The 20,326-nt window shown below is 43.2% G+C and overlaps 1 protein-coding gene across 2 annotated transcripts in view; it reads right to left on the bottom strand.

The window, feature by feature from the left end:
• Positions 1-414: 414 nt before the first annotated feature.
• Positions 415-20,326, bottom strand: part of CRLF3 (cytokine receptor like factor 3) — a 49,967-nt gene continuing 30,055 nt past the window's right edge. For both annotated transcript variants that reach the window (XM_009251476.4, NM_001131694.1), the window contains 4 exon segments: positions 19,122-19,344; positions 17,676-17,808; positions 3,645-3,757; positions 415-2,183 (listed from right to left, as the gene is read on the bottom strand). In XM_009251476.4, the coding sequence (XP_009249751.1) occupies positions 1,927-2,183; positions 3,645-3,757; positions 17,676-17,808; positions 19,122-19,344 (726 nt within the window). In that variant the 3' untranslated portion in view covers positions 415-1,926.

Genomic DNA, 20,326 nt, shown 5'->3' with positions numbered 1-20,326 from the left:
TGGAGAAAACGACTCGTCTATCCTCATTTGATCCAACATTCGTTCTGCACACATTGTCTCAGGCAAGATGCTCAGTATCAGACACAGAATATAGGAAAGTACAAGTAACCAGCTGGGTGTGGTCACTCATGCCTATAATCCCAGCACTTTGGAAGGCCAAGGCTGGGGAGTATTGCTTGAGGCCAGAAGTTTGAGACCAGCCTGGATAACAAAGCAATACCCTCATTCTCTACAAAAAATATTTAAAAAAAAGTTTTTAAAAGAAAGTACAAGAAGGTACATGTACCCTTTCACAAGTAACAATGATATCTTACTAAAATGCCTGGAGCCACAAGAAGCCTGTTTTCCCTTCAAATGAAAAGTAGGTTAAAACTGGATTCACCAAATCTCACAGAAGAAAAAAAGTACACACACTGAACTTTTTTAGTTTTTTATTTTGATTCCGATGGCTGGACAAGGTATCTACATTCTAGAACATCTTCTTAATCCCTAAACAAGTGGAAATCTACTACTCATACATAAAAAGACAAGTAGAAAAGGTCATGATTGTCTAACAGGGAACATGAATCCCCAAATAAATTATCTTACAAAAATATCATACTTGCTTTTCTACTTTTTTACTACTGGTAAAAATGAAAAAAATAATTCACATTAAAATAAAATCTGTAGGCTGGAATAGAAGACAATTATTTTTACATATTAAAGTCCTTCAAATAAATATTTTACACACAAATTTAAGTTTTCAAAAAAAATAGGTTAAGTATTTACCCTATATTTTTCTGATCTGCTAAAAAGAGACCATTTATCAAACTGACATTAAACTGGACTGCAGCTCATTCTCTGCAAAGAGTAAAATGCATGTCACAGGCAGGCTGGATACACACATGTGCATATTACATACATATGAAATGGCTAACACTGCTGTGCATACTACTTCCATAAGTAGTTTTACCCTGTAAAAATACTGTAGCCTATACTGAATCAAATTGCAATGAAAGAACAAAAGGTACTAACTTGCCTATTTTAGACACTTGGTCAAGCATTTTAAAAAATACAAAAACTGGCCCACTGCAGTGGCTCACGCCTGTAATCCTAGCACTTTGGAAGGCTGAGGTGGGTGGAACACCTGAGGTCAGGAGTTCAAGACCAGCCTGGCCAACATGGTGAAACCCTGTCTCTGCTAAAAATACAAAAATTAGCCAGGCGTGGTGGCAGACACCTGTAATCCCAGCTACTCAGGAGGCTGAGGCAGGAGGATCGCTTGAACCTGGGAGGCAGAGGTTGCAGTGAACTGAGATCACACCACTGCACTCCAGCCTGGGTGACAAGAGCGAGACTCTGTCTCAAAAAAAAAGAAAAAATTATTATGTTTTGGGGACTTAAAGATTACTGAAGATGGGATAAAAGTCAACACTGCTTACAAATACCTGAACATGGAGAGCACCGTCAACACATTCATGTGGACAGCACATGAGCGGATGTATTAACACATTACACAGCTTCTTCTATCTGATCTATTCCTCTTGTTTTATTCTAAAGAGTTACATGGACTTGGATCCTTTAAGATGATTTTAAAAATAATATTACATTAAGTTTTCCTGGTCTAATAACCAACTTTAAGAAGTACAGTGGAAGGGTATAGAACTTTCTATATCTTCTCATACTTTTAATGCCAATTTGATTTTTATTGTGATGTGATATTTAACAGTATGCTAAAAATAAAATTGACTGAATTATATGATTTTGTCCACAACATTCAAGTCTCTTTTTGCTAAAATATTACAAAATGAATCCAGTAAACACTTTCCATTTCCAATGGCCTAAGTTAGAGATGAATTCAACTTTTTTTTTAAAGCAATTACAACTACGCTGGGCTGAGGACAGCTACGTTAGACCCTGAAAACCAAAGCCAAGCACCCAAACGATCTAAAACACTAACACTTTCCATCCAGGATAGAAAAATGAGCATCCAAAGTAAAGAGAACCACAAGACTGATCAAGTAACCAGTCAAAAACCACTTCTCTATTATTTGAACTTATAGTTACTCGAAGCTTGAAGTGTCCACCTTCATTATTACTGGTGGTTCCTAGAGTCACGGCTTCAATGTCAAACGTGACAGTGGACCCAGAAGTAACTGCGGGTAACTGATTTGTCATTTCTTTTCCATTGACAAAAACTGCACCTAAAATGTTAAGGTTAAGAGTCATTTACATGTGAGCAATAACTAAGAGATCTGAAATAGTTTCTAGATTACCAGTAACACAGCTCATTTCCTAATTCAGATTTTTAAAAATCTGGAATGCCAACTGGACATAGATTTTAGAGTTCTGTCCAGGGTTGTACTCTTCCAGCAGAGACTATGAGTTTCCCATATCAATGTCATCAAAAGAAACTTGACAGTGTTACAAAATTACCTCCTGTGAAATAGCAAGACTGTTTCTTATGGAATAAACAAGAAAGAATCTTGTTCTACCGAATTCTTGACTCACCAACACAATTTTTTTTTTTTTGGAGACAGAGTTTCACTCTTGTTGCCCAGGTTGGAGTGCAGTGGCATGATCTGGACTCACTGCAACCTCCAGCTCCCAGGTTTCAGCAATTCTACTGCCTGAGCCTCTCAGATTACAGGTATGCACCACCACACCCAGCTAATTTTTGTATTTTTAGTGGAGACGGGGTTTCACCATGTTGGCCAGGATGGTCTCGATCTCTTGACCTTGTGATCCACCCACCTTGGCCTCCTAAAGTGCTAGGATTACAGGCGTGAGCCACTGTGCCCAGCCAACAACACCAAATATTAACATGTCTTGCTAGTGAATTTTTTTTTTTTTTTTTGAGACAGAGTCTCACATTGTCACCTGGCATGATCTCGGCTCACTGCAACCTCTGCCTCCCAGGTTCAAGCGATTTTCCTACCTCAGCCTTCCAAGTAGCTAGGACTACAGGCGCCCGCCACCACACCTAGCTAATTTTCTGTATTTTTAGTAGAGATGGGGTTTCACTATGTTGGCCGGGCTGGTCTTGAACTCCTGACCTTGTGATTTGCCTGCCTCGGCCTCCCAAAGTGCTGGGATTAGAGGCGTGATCCACCGCGCCTGGCCTCTGGCTAGTGATTTTTAAACAGCACTAGGGATGTAGACTGAATGATTTATTATTTGTAAAGAGTTTAGAACAAAGCCTGGTACATGGTAGTCACATAAATTATGTCATTAAGACCAAAACTTTCAGCCAGCCACGGTGGCTCACGCCTGTAATCCCAGCACTTTGGGAGGCCAAGGTGGGAGGATTGCTGGAAACCAGGAGTCAAGACCCACCTGGGCAACAACTTATCTTTACAAAAAAGTAAAAATAAAAAAATTTAGCCAGTCAGGGTGGCATGCACCTGTAGTCCCGGCTACTCAGGAGGCTGAGGTGGGAGGATGGCTTGGGCCCAAGAATTTGAGGCTGCAGCGAGCTATGATCATGCCACTGTACTCCAGCCTGGGTGATGGAGTGAGACTTCATAATTTAAAAAAAAAAAAGAAAAAGAAAAATACCTAAATTTTCTCATCTCCTACTATAAATGTATGGAACTGGAACAGATTCATATATTACTAAAATAATTCATATATTTCCAAGAGAATGACAGTTATTTATCTCTTACCATTTGTACTAATGCACACAGCTTGATCCCGCTGCAGAGAGTCATATCCATCCTGTTTTTCTGCACACACTCCTATGCTATCTCTTCTGTCTGGTTGTCCCACAGTTTCAACTCTGTAGATGCAGTAGAAAGGTCATTTCATACTTTTAAAAATATAACATGAATGATACCTAACAGCCACTAGCTTAAAAAGAGCAATCTCACCACAATTGTTTTTTTCTAAATAGTAACAGCAACCATGATTGAGTTCTTGCTATACTCCAGGCACTGTTCTAATTATTTTATATCTATCTATCATTCTTACAGCAATCTATGAGGTAGGTGCTTTTTCTTTTTTTTTGGAGACGGAGTCTCACTCTGTCACTCAGGCTGAAGTGCGGTGGTGCAATCTTGGCTCACTGCAACCTCCGCCTCCTGGGCTGAAGCAGTTCTCTGCTTCAGCCTCCCAAGTAGCTAGGATTACAGGCGCCCGCCACCACACCCGGCTAAGTTTTGTATTTTTAATAGAGATGGGGTTTCACCATCTTGGCCAAGCTGGTCTTGAACTCCTGACCTTGTGAAACACCCACCTCGGCCTCCCAAAGTGCTGGGATTATAGGCGTGAGCCACTGCGCCCAGCTGGTAGGTGCTATTTTTAACATACCCATTTTATAGGTGAGGAAAATGAGGCACGAAAAGAAAAAAAGATTAAAAATGGCTAAATAACCTGATCCCGATTACCTGGCTGATGACTGGTGGAACCAGGACTCAAACTCAGGCATTCTGACTCTAGAATCAATCAATCAATCTATCTATCTATCTATCTATCTATCTATCTACTTTTTTGAAATGGAGTTTCATCCTTGTTGCCCAGGCTGGAGTGCAATGGCGCGATCTCAGCTCACTGCAACCTCTGCCTCCCGGGTTCAAGCGATTCTCCTGCCTCAGCCTCCTGAGTAGCTGGGATTACAGGGATGCACCACCATGCCCAGCTAGTTTTGTATTTTTAGTAGAGACGGAGTTTCACCATGTTGGTCAGGCTGGTCTCGAACTCCTGACCTCAGGTGATCCGCCTGACTCGGCTTCCCAAAGTGCTGGGATTAGAGGCGTGAGCCACCACACCTGGCCTAATTTTGTATTTTTAGTAGAGACAGGGTTTCACCATGCTGCTCAGGCTGGTCTTGGAACTCCTGACCTCAGGTGATCCAACCTCCTTGGCCTCCCAAAGTACTGGGATTACGGAGTGAGCCACCGTGCCCGGCCTAGAATCTATATTCTTAACCATTTGTAGCCATGATGGCACACTTCTATTTTATATTCTAGCTCTAGACACATAGAAAGTCTGTCATAGTTGACATTATAATTTATGTAACTATTGCTGCCAGCGCCTAAATCTTCCATATAAGAATTTGCAATGATTTGATTACTATTTGTTAAGTAAATAAAGCATTTAAAAAGAACTATTATAATCCTAAAAAAACCCATTATGGTTATGAAGACACTATTCAAGCTTGAAGAACTTTCTATGTGGCAAGTTTAAGCTTTTCCTTTTGTGTTTTCATTTCAGATGTCAATACTTTGTGTGCTCTTGAAATAGGAAATGTACAGATCCCTATTGCCAGACACATCATTCTCTCCATCCAGAAAGCCAACTTTGTAAGGACAAAAAAAAAAAAAAAAAAATTAGTGTGAAACAGAATGTGGCTTTTCCAAAGACAGATGTTATTATTTATAGTCAATGTGGCCTCAAAATGTCATTGATTGTGAAATAGCAAACATGCAGGATCGTAATAAATATTTGGATAGGTTTCTGAAGTTATTTCATATCTGAGCAGTCTAAAGAAGTAGTATGGGGAGGAGGGGCCGGGCATAGTGGCTCACACCTGTAATCCCAGCACTTTGGGAGGCTGAGGCAGGCGGATCACGAGGTCAGGAGATCGAGACCATCCTGGCTAACATGGTGAAACCTCGTCTCTACTAAAAATACAAAAAATTAGCCGGGTGTGGTGGTGGGCACCTGTAGTCCCAGCTACTCGGGAGGCTGAGGCAAGAGAATGGCATGAACCCGGGAGGCGAAATTTGCAGTGAGCCGAGATCGCATCACTGCACTCTAGCCTGGGCGACAGAGTGAGACTCCATCTCAAAAAGTTTTATGGGGAGGAGGAAGACGTCAGCAAGAAAGAAGAGGAAGTCTCAGCCCTCGTTCTCCCACAGAAACACTGATTTAACATATACAAACCTAAATACTTTCATGAGAATTCCAAAATCTAGTTAAAAAGTTGCACTTCCCGGCTGGGCATGGTGGCTCACACCTGTAATCCCAGCACTTTGGGAGGCTGAGGTGGGCAGATCATTTGAAGTCAGGAGTTCAAAACCAGCCTGGCCAATATGGTGAAACCCTGTCTCTACTGAAAATACAAAAATTAGCCAGGCATGGTGGTCGGCACCTGTATTCCTAGCTACTCAGGAGGCTGAGGCAGGAGATTCCCTTGAACCCAGGAGGTGGAGGTTGCAGTGAGCCAGGATCACGCCACTGTACTTCAGCCCAGGCAACAGAGCAAGACAATCTCAAGAAAAAAAAAAAAAAAAAAAAAAAAGTTGCAGTACCCCAGACGAGCACAAAGCCAAGCACAGCAAATTGACACAGGTAAGAATAATAATTTTAACTTTCCTGATTAACCCCTCCCCGACACCAGCACAACTCAGGGCCAGGCCAGAACACCTGAGCTTATGACTTCTCCCTCAGGAGGGAGGGAGAATAGCAGAGCATGGCGACTGGTGTTCCGGCTCTCCAGAGGGCTGGCTGAGACTCGTTTATGTCTTGCCTCTCTTGGAGCACTGATGGAGGTGGCAAATTTTGGATCCCTGAGGGTTGCTGAGAACAAGGAAAAGTGGGCCATAGCTTGCTGCAGCCAGCATGACTCACAGACAGACACCAGAAGGAACAAGAAATTACAAACTTCCAAAAAAGTAACTACCTAGCCTCTTGAATACAGAAAATGCAGGCAGAGGCCCAGAGAAATCATACCTGCCAAAAAAATTTCAGAGACCCCCAGAACATCCAGTTGGGCTGACTGGTGAAGGTGACTCATCATACAGAGACTTTCCCAGTACAATGCTAGTCCATAAACACTGGGAGAGATAGCTATTCTTTTTAAATTTTTTTTATTATACTTTAAGTTTTAGGGTGCATGTGCACAACGTGCAGGTTTGTTACATATGTATACATGTGCCATGTTGGTGTGCTGCACCCAGTAACTCATTATTTAACATTAGGTATATCTCCAAATGCTATCCCTCCCCCCTCCCCCCACCTCACAACAGGCCCCGGTGTGTGACGTTCCCCTTCCTGTGTCCATGTGTTCTCATTGTTCAATTCCCACCTATGAGTGAGAACATGCGGTGTTTGGTTTTTTGTCTTTGTGATAGTTTGCTGAGAATGATGGTTTCCAGCTTCATCCATATCCCTACAAATGACATGAACTCATCATTTTTTATGGCTGCATAGTATTCCATGGTGTATATGTGCCACATTTTCTTAATCCAGTCTATCATTGTTGGACATTTGGGTTGGTTCCAAGTCTTTGCTATTGTGAATAGTGCCACAACAAACCTACGTGTGCATGTGTCTTTATAGCAGCATGATTTATAATCCTTTGGGTATTCTTTTTTAATTTTTAAAATTTTCATAGAGATGGGGTTTCACTGTGTTGCCCAGGCTGGTTTCAAACTCCTGGGCTCAAGCAATCCACCCACCTCAGCCTCCTAAAGTGCTGGGATTACAGATGTGAGTCACCGTGCCCAACCTGATAGCTATTCTTTCAAATGTGCAGGCCAGGTGGGGGTGGCTCATGCCTGTAATCCCAGCCTGTTTTATGACAATTATTAATAAATAGGTATGGAAGGGTCTATATTTTTAATATTCTGGACAATTATTTTGAGAAGAAATCTGGACAAAAATGACCTCAAAGAAGTCTAGAATTTTGCTAGGCACGCTGGGCACGGTGGCTCATGCCTGTAATCCCAGCACTTTGGGAGGCTGAAGTGGGTGGATCATGAGGTCAGGAGATTGAGACCATCCTGGCTAACACGGTGAAACCGTCTCTACTAAAACTACAAAAAAAATTAGCCGGGCATGGTGGTGGGCGCCTGTAGTCTCAGCTACTCGGGAGGCTGAGGCAGGAGAATGGCGTGAACCTGGAAGGCTGAGCTTTCAGTGAGCCGAGATTGTGCCACTGGACTCCAGCCTGGGCCGACAGAGCGAGACTCTGTCTCAAAAAAAAAAAAAAAAAGATTTTTGCTAGGCACAGTAGTATATGCCTGTAGTTCCAGCTACTCAGGAGGCTGAAGTGGATCACTCGGGGCTAGGGGTTTAAAGTCAGCCTGGACAACACAGCGAGACCCCATCTCTTTAAAAAAAAAGGATTTGACGAGATGTTGCAGAATATAGCTATTATCAGTAAGTAGAGAATTTTATAAACCTCTAACAAGCATCATTCAATTTCCTCTTTCTAATGGTTTGACTACTTTAGATACTTCATGTAAGTGGAATCATGCTGTATTTGTCCTTCTGTGACTGGCTTATTTCACTTAGCATCATGTCCTCAAAGCTTATCCATGTTGTAGCATATGACAATCAATAAATGAATGGGAAACAAACAATCCAAAAGAAAAACAGGTGAAGTATATAGTCAGGCGATTCATAGACACACAAACCAGTATGGCCAAGAAATTCATGAAAAGATTTATGACCTCACTGAAAACTGGGGAAAATAACAAATACAATGAGATACTATTTCCCACCTACTCATGCAAAATTTCAAGAAGGACCACCCTTACATACTTCAGTAAATGGCAATTCTATCCTTCCAGTTACTTAGTCCAAAAACCCTGAGGTCATACTTGACCCTTTTCTCACATCCTACAATCTGTCAGTAAATCCTGTCAGCTCTTCCTTCCAAACATATCCAGATTTTGACTGGAAGCAGTGGATCACACCTGTAATCCCAACATTCTGGGAGGCTGAGGTGGGCAGCTCAGGAGTTCAAGACCAGCCTGGGCAACATGGTGAAACCCTGTCTCTACTGAAAATACAAAACTTAGCCAAGCATGCTGGCATACCCCTGTAATCCCAGTTTCTAGGGAGGGTGAGGCAGGAGAATTACTTGAACCCAGGACACAGAGGTTGCAGTGAGCTGAGATCGTGCCACTGCACTCCAGCCTGGGTGACAGAGTGAGACTGTCTCAAACAAACAAAAAACATATCCAAATTCCGACCACTTACCATTACTTCCACTGCTCCATTCTGGTCCGAGCCACCATCGGGTCTCACCAAGATTATTACAAAGCTTCCTAACTAGTCTCCCCACCTGTATCTGTACCTTTTTACAGGCTATTTTCTACACAGCAACTAAAATGACTTGCAAAATGTCAGATGATGTCATTCATTTGCTCAGTATCCTCCAATGGCCTCTCATCTCACCCAGAGTCAAAACAGAGTCCAAACAGTCCAGACAGTCAAGATTTGAATCTCAGCATCACTATTCATGATCTATGTAACCTCAGACAAGTTGTTTATTTTTATTTTATTTATTTTTTATTTGAGACAGAGTCTTGCTCTGTCACCCAGGCTGGAGTGCAGTGGCGCAATCTCAGCTAACTGCAACCTCTGCCTCCCGGGTTCAAGCGATTCTCTTGTCTCAGCCTCCCGAGTAGCTGGGATGACATGCGCCCACTACCACGCCCAGCTAATTTTTGTATTTTTCGTAGAGATGGGGTTCCACCATACTGGCCAGGCTGGTCTCAAACTCCAGACCTCATGATCCACCCGCCTTGGCCTCCCAGTGCTGGGATTACAGGTGTGAGCCACCGCGCCCGGCCTAGTTGCTCAATTAAAAAATTTTTTTTTTCTTTTTTTTTTTTCAATACAGATAAAGTCTCACCATGCAGCCCAGGCTGGTCTCGAACACCCCAGCTCAAGTGATCCTCCTACTTTGGCCTTCCAAAGTGCTGGGATTACAGGCAGCCACCATACCTAGTTATTAACTTTTAATTTTTTGTAGAGACAGCGTCTCACTATATTGCCCAGGCTGATCTCAAACTCCTGGCGTCAAGCAATCCTTCCATCTTGGCCTCCCAAACCACTAGGATTACAGGCATAAGCCACAGAGCATGGTGTGGTTGCTTAATTGTTTTATGTCTGTTTCCATATCTAAAAAAATATGTCTGACTCACGAGACTGTAATAAGGATTTACAAGCATTAACTTAGTTAAGTACTTGGAACTGACACATAGTAGGGCTTAAAAAAAATGCATCTGGCTGATATTATTTTGCATAGTTTAACTTTATGAATGCATGAGAAGTCACATACATACGATGACCCCTGAAACTATGAAAACTGATTTAGTTTTACTTGGTGAGGCTATTGAGCCTTTCGTCAGGGAAAAAAAATGATCTCTGTGTCATGGCACCTCAGCTGGGCAAAAAGAAAAAAAAAAGATTTCTGTACGTGGTATCAAATGTCCCCCTTATAAGTGGGCATAGGTGACCTCCAAAAGAGGTATTTCCTTCAGGAATTAAAGAAGAAATATACACAGCCTGTCCAGAGAACATCCTACTTTTCTAGGTTTCTCTTCAATTATACTCCCTGTCTCTATTAACCCCATCCAGACTCAGTTCTTGCTGTTCTTTGCAATTTTTTTTTTTTTTTTGAGATGGAGTCGCACTGTGTCGCCAGGCTGGAGTGCAGTGGCACGATCTCAGCTCACTGCAATCTCTGCCTCGTGGGTTCAAGCCATTCTCCTGACTCAGCCTCCCGAGTAGCTGGGATTATAGGTGCGCACCACCACACCCAGCTAATTTTTGTATTTTTAGTAGAGACGGGGTTCCACCATGTTGGCTAGGATGGTCTCGATCTCCTGACCTCGTGATCCGCCTGCCTCAGCCTCCCAAAGTGCTGGGATTACAGGCATGAGCCACTGCACCCGGCCATGCATTTTCTCTATCTCCATAACTTTGGTTCCTGCTTTTCTGGCCCCACCAACTGTCCTTTCCAGCTCTACTTCAGATAAAGACTTCACCAATTGTTGATCTAGAAGTAACCTTTCCTTCTTCTATATTCCACAGCAGTCTGGATCTTTCTTACATTAATTTACAAACTGCTTATTTGCTATTGAGCCAAAGGTTCTGCTTTTTTTTTTCTCTCTTAAACTTTGCACTCCCTACAATAGCAGGCACTACAAATACCACCTGTGTGGAATAAGGGTTGAATAAAACAATCAGCTTCATGCAAAGAGAAAAGATTGGAGTTAATCAGGAGAACTGTCCTTACATTTTAGAAAAGTAGTTTTGGGCCGGGTGCAGTGGCTCACGCCTGTAATCCTAGCACTTTGGGAGGCGGAAGTGGGTGGATCATGAGGTCAGAAGATCGAGCCTGGCCAACACGGTGAAACCCCATCTCTACCAAAAATACAAAAATTACCCAGGTGTGGTAGCAGGCGCCTGTAATCCCAAGGAGGCTGAGGCAGGAGTATCGCTTGAACCCAGGAGGCAGAGGTTGCAGTGAACTGAGATCGTGCCATTGCACTCCAACCTGGACGAGCGAGACTTCATCTCAAAAAAAAAAAAAAAAAAAAAGTAGTTTTGACTGGGTGCAGTGGCTCATACCTGTAATCCCAGCACTTTGGGAGGCCAAGGCAGGCAGATCACCTGAGGTCGGAGGTTTGAAACCAGCCTGGCCAACATGGTGAAACCCCGTCTCTACTAAAAATACAAAAATTAGCGGGGCATGGTGGCGGGTCCCCGTAATCCCAGCTACTCGAGAGGCTGAGGCAGGAAACCACGTAAACCTGAGAGGTGAAGGTTGCAGTGAGCCGAGATCGTGCCATTGCTTTCCAGCCTGGGCAACAGAATGAGACTCCGTCTTAAAATAAAAAATAAAAAAATAAAATAAATTAAAAAAAAAAAGGATATGATAGAAGTAATACTACATGTTTCCAGTCCCAGGTTTTAAGAAACTGGCATCTTATACTTCCTATCTCTTAGCATGCTCATTCTTGGAGTCCAGTCACCATGATGTAAGAAAGCCCAAACAGCCCACGGAGAGGCCCACACGGAGAGGAACAAAGAATCAGAACCAAACTGCCAGCCATGTGAGTGAGCCATCTTTGAAGCAGACTAGAAGACTAGTCATCTCTAGTTGAACTACTCCACCTTATACCACATGAAACAGAGACGAGCTGTCTTCACCAAGTTCTGCCCAAACTGCAGTTTCCTGAGCAAAATAAATGCCTATAGTTCTTCTAAGCCACTATGTTATGAAGTACTTACACAACAATAGGTAACTGGAACATCGACTTTTTAATGTCCTTTGAAGGAAAAAGTTAATGAAGAATAGTCTTATTCTTCCTTTGATTTCCCACCTAACGTTATTAGTGAGAGGTAGGTAACACAGTGGTTAAGAGCACAGACTTTGGAGTTAGACTGCCAGGATCTGAATCCTGACAACCCACTTAGTCTCTCTGCTTTCATTTTTTCATCTGTAAAAGAAAGACAGTAACAGCCTACCTCCTAGACTATTAGGATTAAAGAAGGCTGTTAGCACCTAAAGCACCTTCCCTCTTTTTTAGAGACAGGGCGTCACTGTCACCCAGGCTGGAATGCAGTGGCACAATCTTGGCTCACCGCAGCCTCTGCCTCCTGGGTCAAGCGATCCTTCCACCTCAGCCTCCCAAGTAGCTGGGACTACAGGCGCATGCCACTTGTGACGACAGGCTTTCTCTTTTTTTTTTTTGAGATGAAGTCTTGCTCTGTCGCCCAGGCTGAGGTGCAGTGGCGCGATCTCTGCTCACTGCAACCTCCACCTCTCAGGTTCAGTCAATTCTCCTGCCTCAGCTCCTGAATAGCTGGGATTACAGGCACACACCACCACACCCAGTTAACTTTTGTAGGCTTTCTCTCTTTTTTAGAGAAAAACAGTGGTAAAGAGAAGTAAAAATATGGTTAAAAACAAGATCGGCTGGGTGCAGTGCCTCACACCTGTAATCCCAGCACTTTGGGAGGCCGAGGTGGGCAGATTACTTGAGGTCAGCCTGGCCAATATGGTGAAACCCCCGTCTCTACTTAAAAAAAAAAAATTAGCTGGGCATGGTGGCACACACCTGTAATCCCAGCTACTTGGGAGGCTGAGGCAGGAGAATCGCTTGAACCCAAGAGGTGGAAGTTGCAGTGAGCCAAGACTGTGCCACTGCACTCCAGCCTGGGAGTCACAGTGAGAGTCCGTCTTCCAAAAAAAAAAAAAAACATATATCAGGGCCAGGTGCGGTGGCTCCCGCCTATAATCCCAGCACTTTGGGAAGCCGTGGTGAGCAGATCACTTGAGCTCAGGTGTTTGAGACCACCCTAGGCAACATGGTGAAACCCCATATCTACAAAAAATACAAAAATTAGCTGGGTGTGGTAGTGGCTCCTGTAATCCTAGCTACTCAGGAGGCTGAGGTGAGAGGGTCACTTGAACCTGTGAGGTGGAGATTGCAGTGAGCTGAGATCATGCCACTGCACTTCAACCTGGGCGACAGAGCAAGACCTTGTCTTAAACAAAAAGAGGGGGAGAGCTGGGGAGGGGAATGAGAAAGAAAATAGGCCGGGCGCAGTGGCTCACGCCTGTAATCCCAGCACTTTGGGAGGCCAAGGTGGGCGGATCACGAAGTCAGGAGATTGAGATTATCCTGGCTAACACGGTGAAACCCCATCTCTACTAAAAACACAATAAATTAGCCGGGCGTGGTAGCAGGCGCCTATAGTCCCAGCTACTCAGGAGGCTGAGGTGAGAGGGTCGCTTGAACCTGAGAGGTGGAGGTTGCAGTGAGCCGAGATTGTGCCATTGCATTCCAGCCTGGGCAACAGAATGAGACTTTGTCTCAAAAAAAAAAAAAGAAAGAAAGAAAATAAACCTTTTTAAAAAATCAGAAAATCTTAGAAGCAAGGAAAGAGCAGGAATGTTCATATAGGAAGTGAGGGAGACCTGGAAGGAGGGGGTTGCTAGCAGACCTGGGCATCTAATGAGAGTGGGTCTAGAGACTTAAAATCCAGCCAGTATCACAGGTTTCTCCGGCTTCAGCAGCTCCAAGCCTTCCAGAAGCTTCAGCAGGGACTGACTGGGATAAATAACAAAGTAGTGCCTTCTTTTTTTTCTGAGACAGCGTCTCACTCTGTTGCCCCGGCTAGAGTACAGTGGCGTGATCTCGGTTCACTGCAACCTCTGCCTCCTGGGTTCAAGCGATTCTCCTGCCCCAGCCTCCTGAGTAGCTGGGACTACAGGCACACGCCACCACACCCGGCTAATTTTTGTATTTATAGTAGAGATGGGGTTTCACCATATTGGCCAGGCTGGTCTCGAACTCCTGACCTTGTGATCTGCCCACCTCAGCCTCCCAAAGTGCTGGGATTACAGGCGTGAGCCACCACGCCCGGCTAAAGTAGTGCCTTCAAGAGTATAGTCTCCCTTCTAACTACTAGGCCCTTAAGTACCCTCAAAAAACTAAATATTGTTTCTCTTGATTCAAGTAGGCGACTTGCTCCTCCCTTATGCCCTTATGCATGGAGTCCCCCTTGCATTCATATCTCTGGCTTCACTGCTGATGCCTGAAATTCCTTTAAACAAGGGGAGAAAACATTTCATTCCACAAAGAAAAAAATGACGAAAATGCAAAAGGCTGGCTACAATTATATTGAGTTTAACTGAATTTCAGTTAATCACCCTGCCAAGTGCGGCCTGGTGATGCATCTTTAGGAGAGGCCAGACAGACTCAACAGTTTATTGAGACCTAATGTGTCTTTCACATCACGGTCAGCAGAGGTGAATTTAAATCAATTTGTATAATTTCCAATATCTTAATAAATATTTACTGAATGATCTAAGAAATAAACCTAACTATGCAATCTATCAGACATCACCATGTGTCCAAGGAGGAAGAATTTAAAAAGCAGGAGAGCATCAGATCAAGTGGTGAAAGGTCATAAGAGGTAAAAGTTAAAGAGCTATGGACACAATAATAGAGAAGTTGTAGACTTCAACACTAACTAGAATCATGTTAACTCTCCCATGAAAAAGATGAAAAAGAAGCAATACAGACCAGTCTGGAGTCGAACTGCCTGGATTTAAACCCTAGTTTTGGCATTTACTAGCTGTGTGACACTGGGTAAATAACTTCTCTATGCCTCAGTTTCCTCATCCCTAAAATAAATAACTACATCTATCTCACTGGGTTACTATGAAAATCAAATGAGTTAATACAAGTAAAATACTTAAGACAGTACATGGCACATAGTAAATACTGTTTAAATATTAACTGCAATTATTATTATTATCATCATTATTGCAGTCTGAGATATCTGGCCTGAATTTATCAAGTTAGGAAGCTCTGTCATTGCACAGAAATACCTTGTTCTCAGGAGAGTCACTAACCGAAGTGTTTCTGTAAACAAGGGACATAAGCAGAGAAGGAGTATGTAAGTACAGAAAACTCATGATTACCTGGGGAATAATTAAACAGATTTTAGGTATTGGTCTTTTTTTTTTTTTTCCTCTCTCTCTCTCTGTTGGTATTTTTCTGTTTACTGAGTCATTCTTTCTTCATTAAGGGGTGAGAAGAGGTGTCAAAAATTAGACAAAACGTAAACTAGTATAATCTGACAACTGCTGACAATTCAAATTACTTAGCTGGAGAGGAATACAGCAACACTGGCTTAGACAAAATATTCAGATATTCTCCATGCCTTAAATAATAAGGGCCTGAGAACAAGAAGAACTTGGGTCAAGCATTCACAATAAAATCCCATCTCAAGACTTAAAACTTAGAGGAGAGCTTGTTACACGAAGGTGAGTATGGTGAAAATCAGGCAAACTTTAGTTCTCTAAATCAAAACTGGTCTTTAGTTTCTACGAAGAGCTATTCAGAAACATGACTATAAAGAATACATCTCAGATAACATGAAAACAAGAAAAAAGAAACTTTTCCATTACAGAAAGAAATGGGTAGAGAAACAACATTAACTAGTGGTAGGGGAGGCTTGCTTTCAGTTTTACTTTAGAGAGTAGCATATACATAATATGTTTACAGTGTTGTCTCTTACAAAGACTTGCTGTTAATGATTCACAAAGGACAAAACAAATTCTTGGCCAGTAAATTTTTTTGCTTTTTTTTTTTTGAGATGGAATCTCGCACTGTCTCCCGGGCTGGAGTGCAGTGGCACGATCTCTGCTCACTGCAACCTCCACCTCCAGGCTTCCAGTGATTCTCCTGCTTCAGCATCCCGAGTAGCTGGGACTACAGGTGCACCCCACCACACCCAGCTAATTTTTAGTATTTTTAGTAGAGACGAGGTTTCACTATGTTGGCCAGGATGGTCTCGATCTCCTGACCTCGTGATCTGCCCACCTTGGCCTCCCAAAGTGCTGGGATAATATGCGTGAGACACTGCCCCCGGCCCAGGCTTTTTTTCTTTTTTTTGAGACGGAGTCTCGCTCAGTCACCCAGGCTGGAGTACAGTGGCGCGATCTCAGCTCACAGTAACCTCCGCCTCCCAGGTTCAAGCAATTCTCATGCCTCAGCCTCCTGAGTGGCTGGGATTATAGGTGTGTGCCAACACACCCGGCTAACTTTTTTTTTTTTTTTTTTGAGATGGAGTCTCGCCCTGTTGCCAGGCTGAAGTGCAATGGCTCACTGCAACGTTTGCCTCCCGGGTTCAAGTGATTCTCCTGACTCACCCTCCCTAGTTGCTGGGATTACAGGTGTGCGCTACCACATCCAGCTAATTTTTGTATTTTTAGTAGAGATAGGGTTTCACCATGTTGGTCAGGATGGTGTCTTGATCTCCTAACCTCGTGATCCACCCACCTCAGCCTCCCAAAGTGCTGGGATTACAGGCGGGAGCCATTGCACCTGGCCTAATATTTGTATTTTTAGTAAAGATGGGGTTTCACTAGGTTGACCAGGCTGGTCTCGAACGCCTGACCACAAGTGATCCATCCGCCTCGGCCTCCCAAAGTGCTGGGATTCCAAGCGTGAGCCACTGCGTCCAGTCTCTTGGCCTCTAAAATTTTTTTTTTTTTTTTGAAACGGAGTCTCACTGTGTCGCCCAGGCTGGAGTGCAGTGGCGTGATCTCGGCTCACTGCAAGCTCCGCCTCCCGGGTTCACGCCATTCTCCTGCCTCAGCCTCCCGAGTAGCTGGGACCACAGACACCCACCACTATGCCCGGCTAATTTTTTGTATTTATAGTGGAGATGGGGTTTCACCGTGTTAGCCAGGATGTTCTCGATCTTCTGACCTCGTGATCCACCCGCCTCAGCCTCCCAAAGAGCTGGGATTACAAGCATGAGCCACCGTGCCTGGCCAGGCCTCTAAATTTTTAAGATTTACTTTTTAATTTTGTGTGTCTGTATATTTATGTGTGTGCGTGTGTGTGTGTGTGTTTGAGACAGAGTTTCGCTCTTGTTGCCCAGGCTGGAGTGCAATGGTATGATCTCAGCGCACTGCAACCTTTGCCTCCTGGATTCAAGCAATTCTCCTGCCTCAGCCTCCCAAGTAGCTGGGATTACAGGCATATGTGCCACCATGCCCCGCTGATTTTGTATTTTTAGTAGAGATGGGGTTTCTCCATGTTGGTCAGGCTGGTCTCGAACTCCCGACCTCAGGTGATCCACCTGCCTCGGCCTCCCAAAGTGCTGGGATTACAGGCGTCAGCCACTGTGCCCAGCCTAAGATTGACTTTTGAGAGATATTCTACTTACCTCTACTTACCAAGAGGAAAAGAGATATAAACATATTAAATAACAAGCATTTTATATACATTTCCCAGTTAATCTACGTAATAACCCTATGAATACAAATGAGAAAACTACAGCTACAGGAAATAAAGAAGCCTTCCCACAATAACACTGCCTATAAATGATGGAATAAACTCAGGATGTTTTGAATTCAAAGCTTATGTATGCTCTAGGCACTTCACTCTGCTTCCTGAGGCAGGTGAGATGTTTTAATATCTACTTGCCTGAATGTTAATGTCTGCCCACAGAAATAAGTCGGAGCTCTGGAGTAGAGAACACCCGATGATTCAGAATCGTTCCGGAGTGCTATATTTCTTCGACTGCTCAGACTGTACCCCTCAAAACCAGCTGTCCACTCTTTTTCAAAGCAAAGATATTGAAAACTGTTAGAATCTCTTGAGGGATATCTTCAATACAGACACGTTAAATAAAACGTGGAAATGGGAGACTACTCTTAGGGGCCATGGTCAAGTTCAATAAAATAAAAGATTCCATTAACAGGGTATCATGATCAGTCCCACAAATTACAAAAAAGATTTTAGTATATTCCTGCATAATTTTGACATAATAAATCAAACAAGTGTTATCTCTTATCTAATAAAATCATGGTACAAGCATAATTGCTTGAACTTATTCCAACCTGACAAAAATCTAATTAATAAATGAGTCTACATCTTCTAAAAAAGAATGCAGGAGAGAGATCAATTTCAAATCATAAGACTTTTTTTTTTTTTTTTTTTTTGAGACAGATTCTCACTCTGTTGCCCAGGCTGGAGGGCAGTGGTGCGATCTTGGCTCACTGCAAGCTCCGCCTCCCAAGTTCAGCCATTTTCCTGCTTGAGCCTCCCAAGCAGCTGGGACTACAGGTGCCCCATGCCTGGCTAATTTTTGGTATTTGTAGTAGAGACAGGGTTTCACTGTGTTAGCCAGGATGGTCTTGATCTCCTGAACTCGTGATCTGCCTGCCTTGGCCTCCCAAAGTGCTAGGATTACAGGTGTGAGCCACCATGCCCAGCCCTCAAATCATGACTTTTAAGAAAATGTCTCTCTCCAGGTATTTCTTGAGAGTTTGGAAAATCAGCATCAGCTGGGCACAGTGGCGCATGCCTATAATCCCAGGAGTTTGGGAGGTCAAGGCAAGAGGATTGCTTGAGCCCAGGAATTTGAGACCAGCCTGGGCAACATAACAAGACCCAGTCTCTACAAAAAAATAAAAAATTAGCCAGGTGTGGTGTGCATGCAGGTGGTCCCAGCTACTTGGGAGGCTGAGGCAGAAGGATCTAGAGGTCAGGCTGCATGATTGCACCACCACACACCAGCCTGGGCGACAGAGTGAGACCTTGTCTCAAAAAAAATAACTAAATAACATTAAAATATAAAAAAAAGAAGAAGAAAAAGGAGCATCAGTGTCCTACATAATATTTTCAATCTTTGGTTTTCAGTGAGGCTAAAAATCTTGTCCAGCATTTTTTTTTTGGACTCTGAAGATAAGAACTGATGAAAACAAAAATCACATGAGGTAATCTGAGTAAAAGACATGGTGCATGTTGTTCTTATCAATTCAGGATCTATGCTTAGAATAGCTGGTTGTCAGTGTGCTGCCCTTAGCACAGAATACAGGTATTCTAATATATAGTTAGGCTTCAGGAGAGAAAAGGTTAGCAGCATACCATGAGGCACCAATGTGGAATGACCTATCTGGGGGACACTCCAAGGACTCCACTCCTGTCGACCATCTCCTCGGGCGCAGACTCTGAACTGGTAATCAACGTTGGGGTCTATGTGCAATACTATGAATTCAGTTTCAGAACCTACATATACATCCTCAAAATGATTTGAAGTACATTTACGAAACTGGAGCCTGTAATCTTGGGCTGTAAAGTCATCATCCACCTAGGGAGAAAAGCTTTATGTTAGGTAAAAAACAGAAAATGACTTCTCTCAGCATCACTGCTTAAAAACTTTGAACGGAGCCATTTTGGACCAAGCAGACAGGCCCACATGCTGAATATGGGGTATTCTTGGGAGGGCCATAGAAAATATGCCATCACATCATTAGCTCCCTTCTTTTTTTTTTGAGACAGGGTCTCACTTTGTCACCCAGGCTGGAGTGCAGTGGCGTGATCTCGGCTTATTGCAGCCTCCACATCCCGGGTTCAAGCCATCCTCTTCCTTCCACCCCGCAAGTAGCTGGGATTTCAGGTGCACACCACCATGTCCGGCTAATTTTTTGTATTTTTTGTAGAGATGGGCTTTCACCATATCTCAGATCTTTAACTCCTGAGCTCAAGCAATCTTCCCATCTCAGCCTCTCAAAGTGCTAGGACTATAGGCGTGAGACACTGCGCCTGGGCTCCCTTCTTTTCTTTATTGAACCATGTGTTCTATATTTCCCAGTCTGATATTAAAAAGTCTGCCTCCTTTGAAGAAATGGCATGTTTTTAAATCAATGCCAAAGATAAAACATTCAAGATTCAATAAGTTTCCCACAACCATACATCATTCATAATAACCAAGAGATAATTAACATACAGTATACAGAACCTCCATTAATTTTTAGGGATCCTGCATATATTCTGTATGTTAATTAGCCACCCAATAGAAAAATGGGTAAAAGACATAAATAAGCGTTCTACAGGAGAAGAAACATAAATAGCCAAAAATATGTACTATAAATATTCAACCTAATTTGTAATATGGCAAATACAATCTAAAACCACAACAAGGCCAGACATGATGGTTCATGCCTATAATCCTAACACTTTGGGAGGCCGAAGCGGGTGGAGCACTTGAGCCCAGGAATTTGAGGCCAGCCTAGGCAACATGGCAAAACCCCATCTCTACAAAAAATTACAAAACTTAGCTGGCTGTGGAA

Source organism: Pongo abelii, chromosome 19, assembly GCF_028885655.2.
Source record: "Pongo abelii isolate AG06213 chromosome 19, NHGRI_mPonAbe1-v2.0_pri, whole genome shotgun sequence".
NCBI classification, from domain to species: Eukaryota; Metazoa; Chordata; class Mammalia; order Primates; family Hominidae; genus Pongo; species Pongo abelii.
This window is presented reverse-complemented; position numbering and strand designations above follow the sequence as displayed.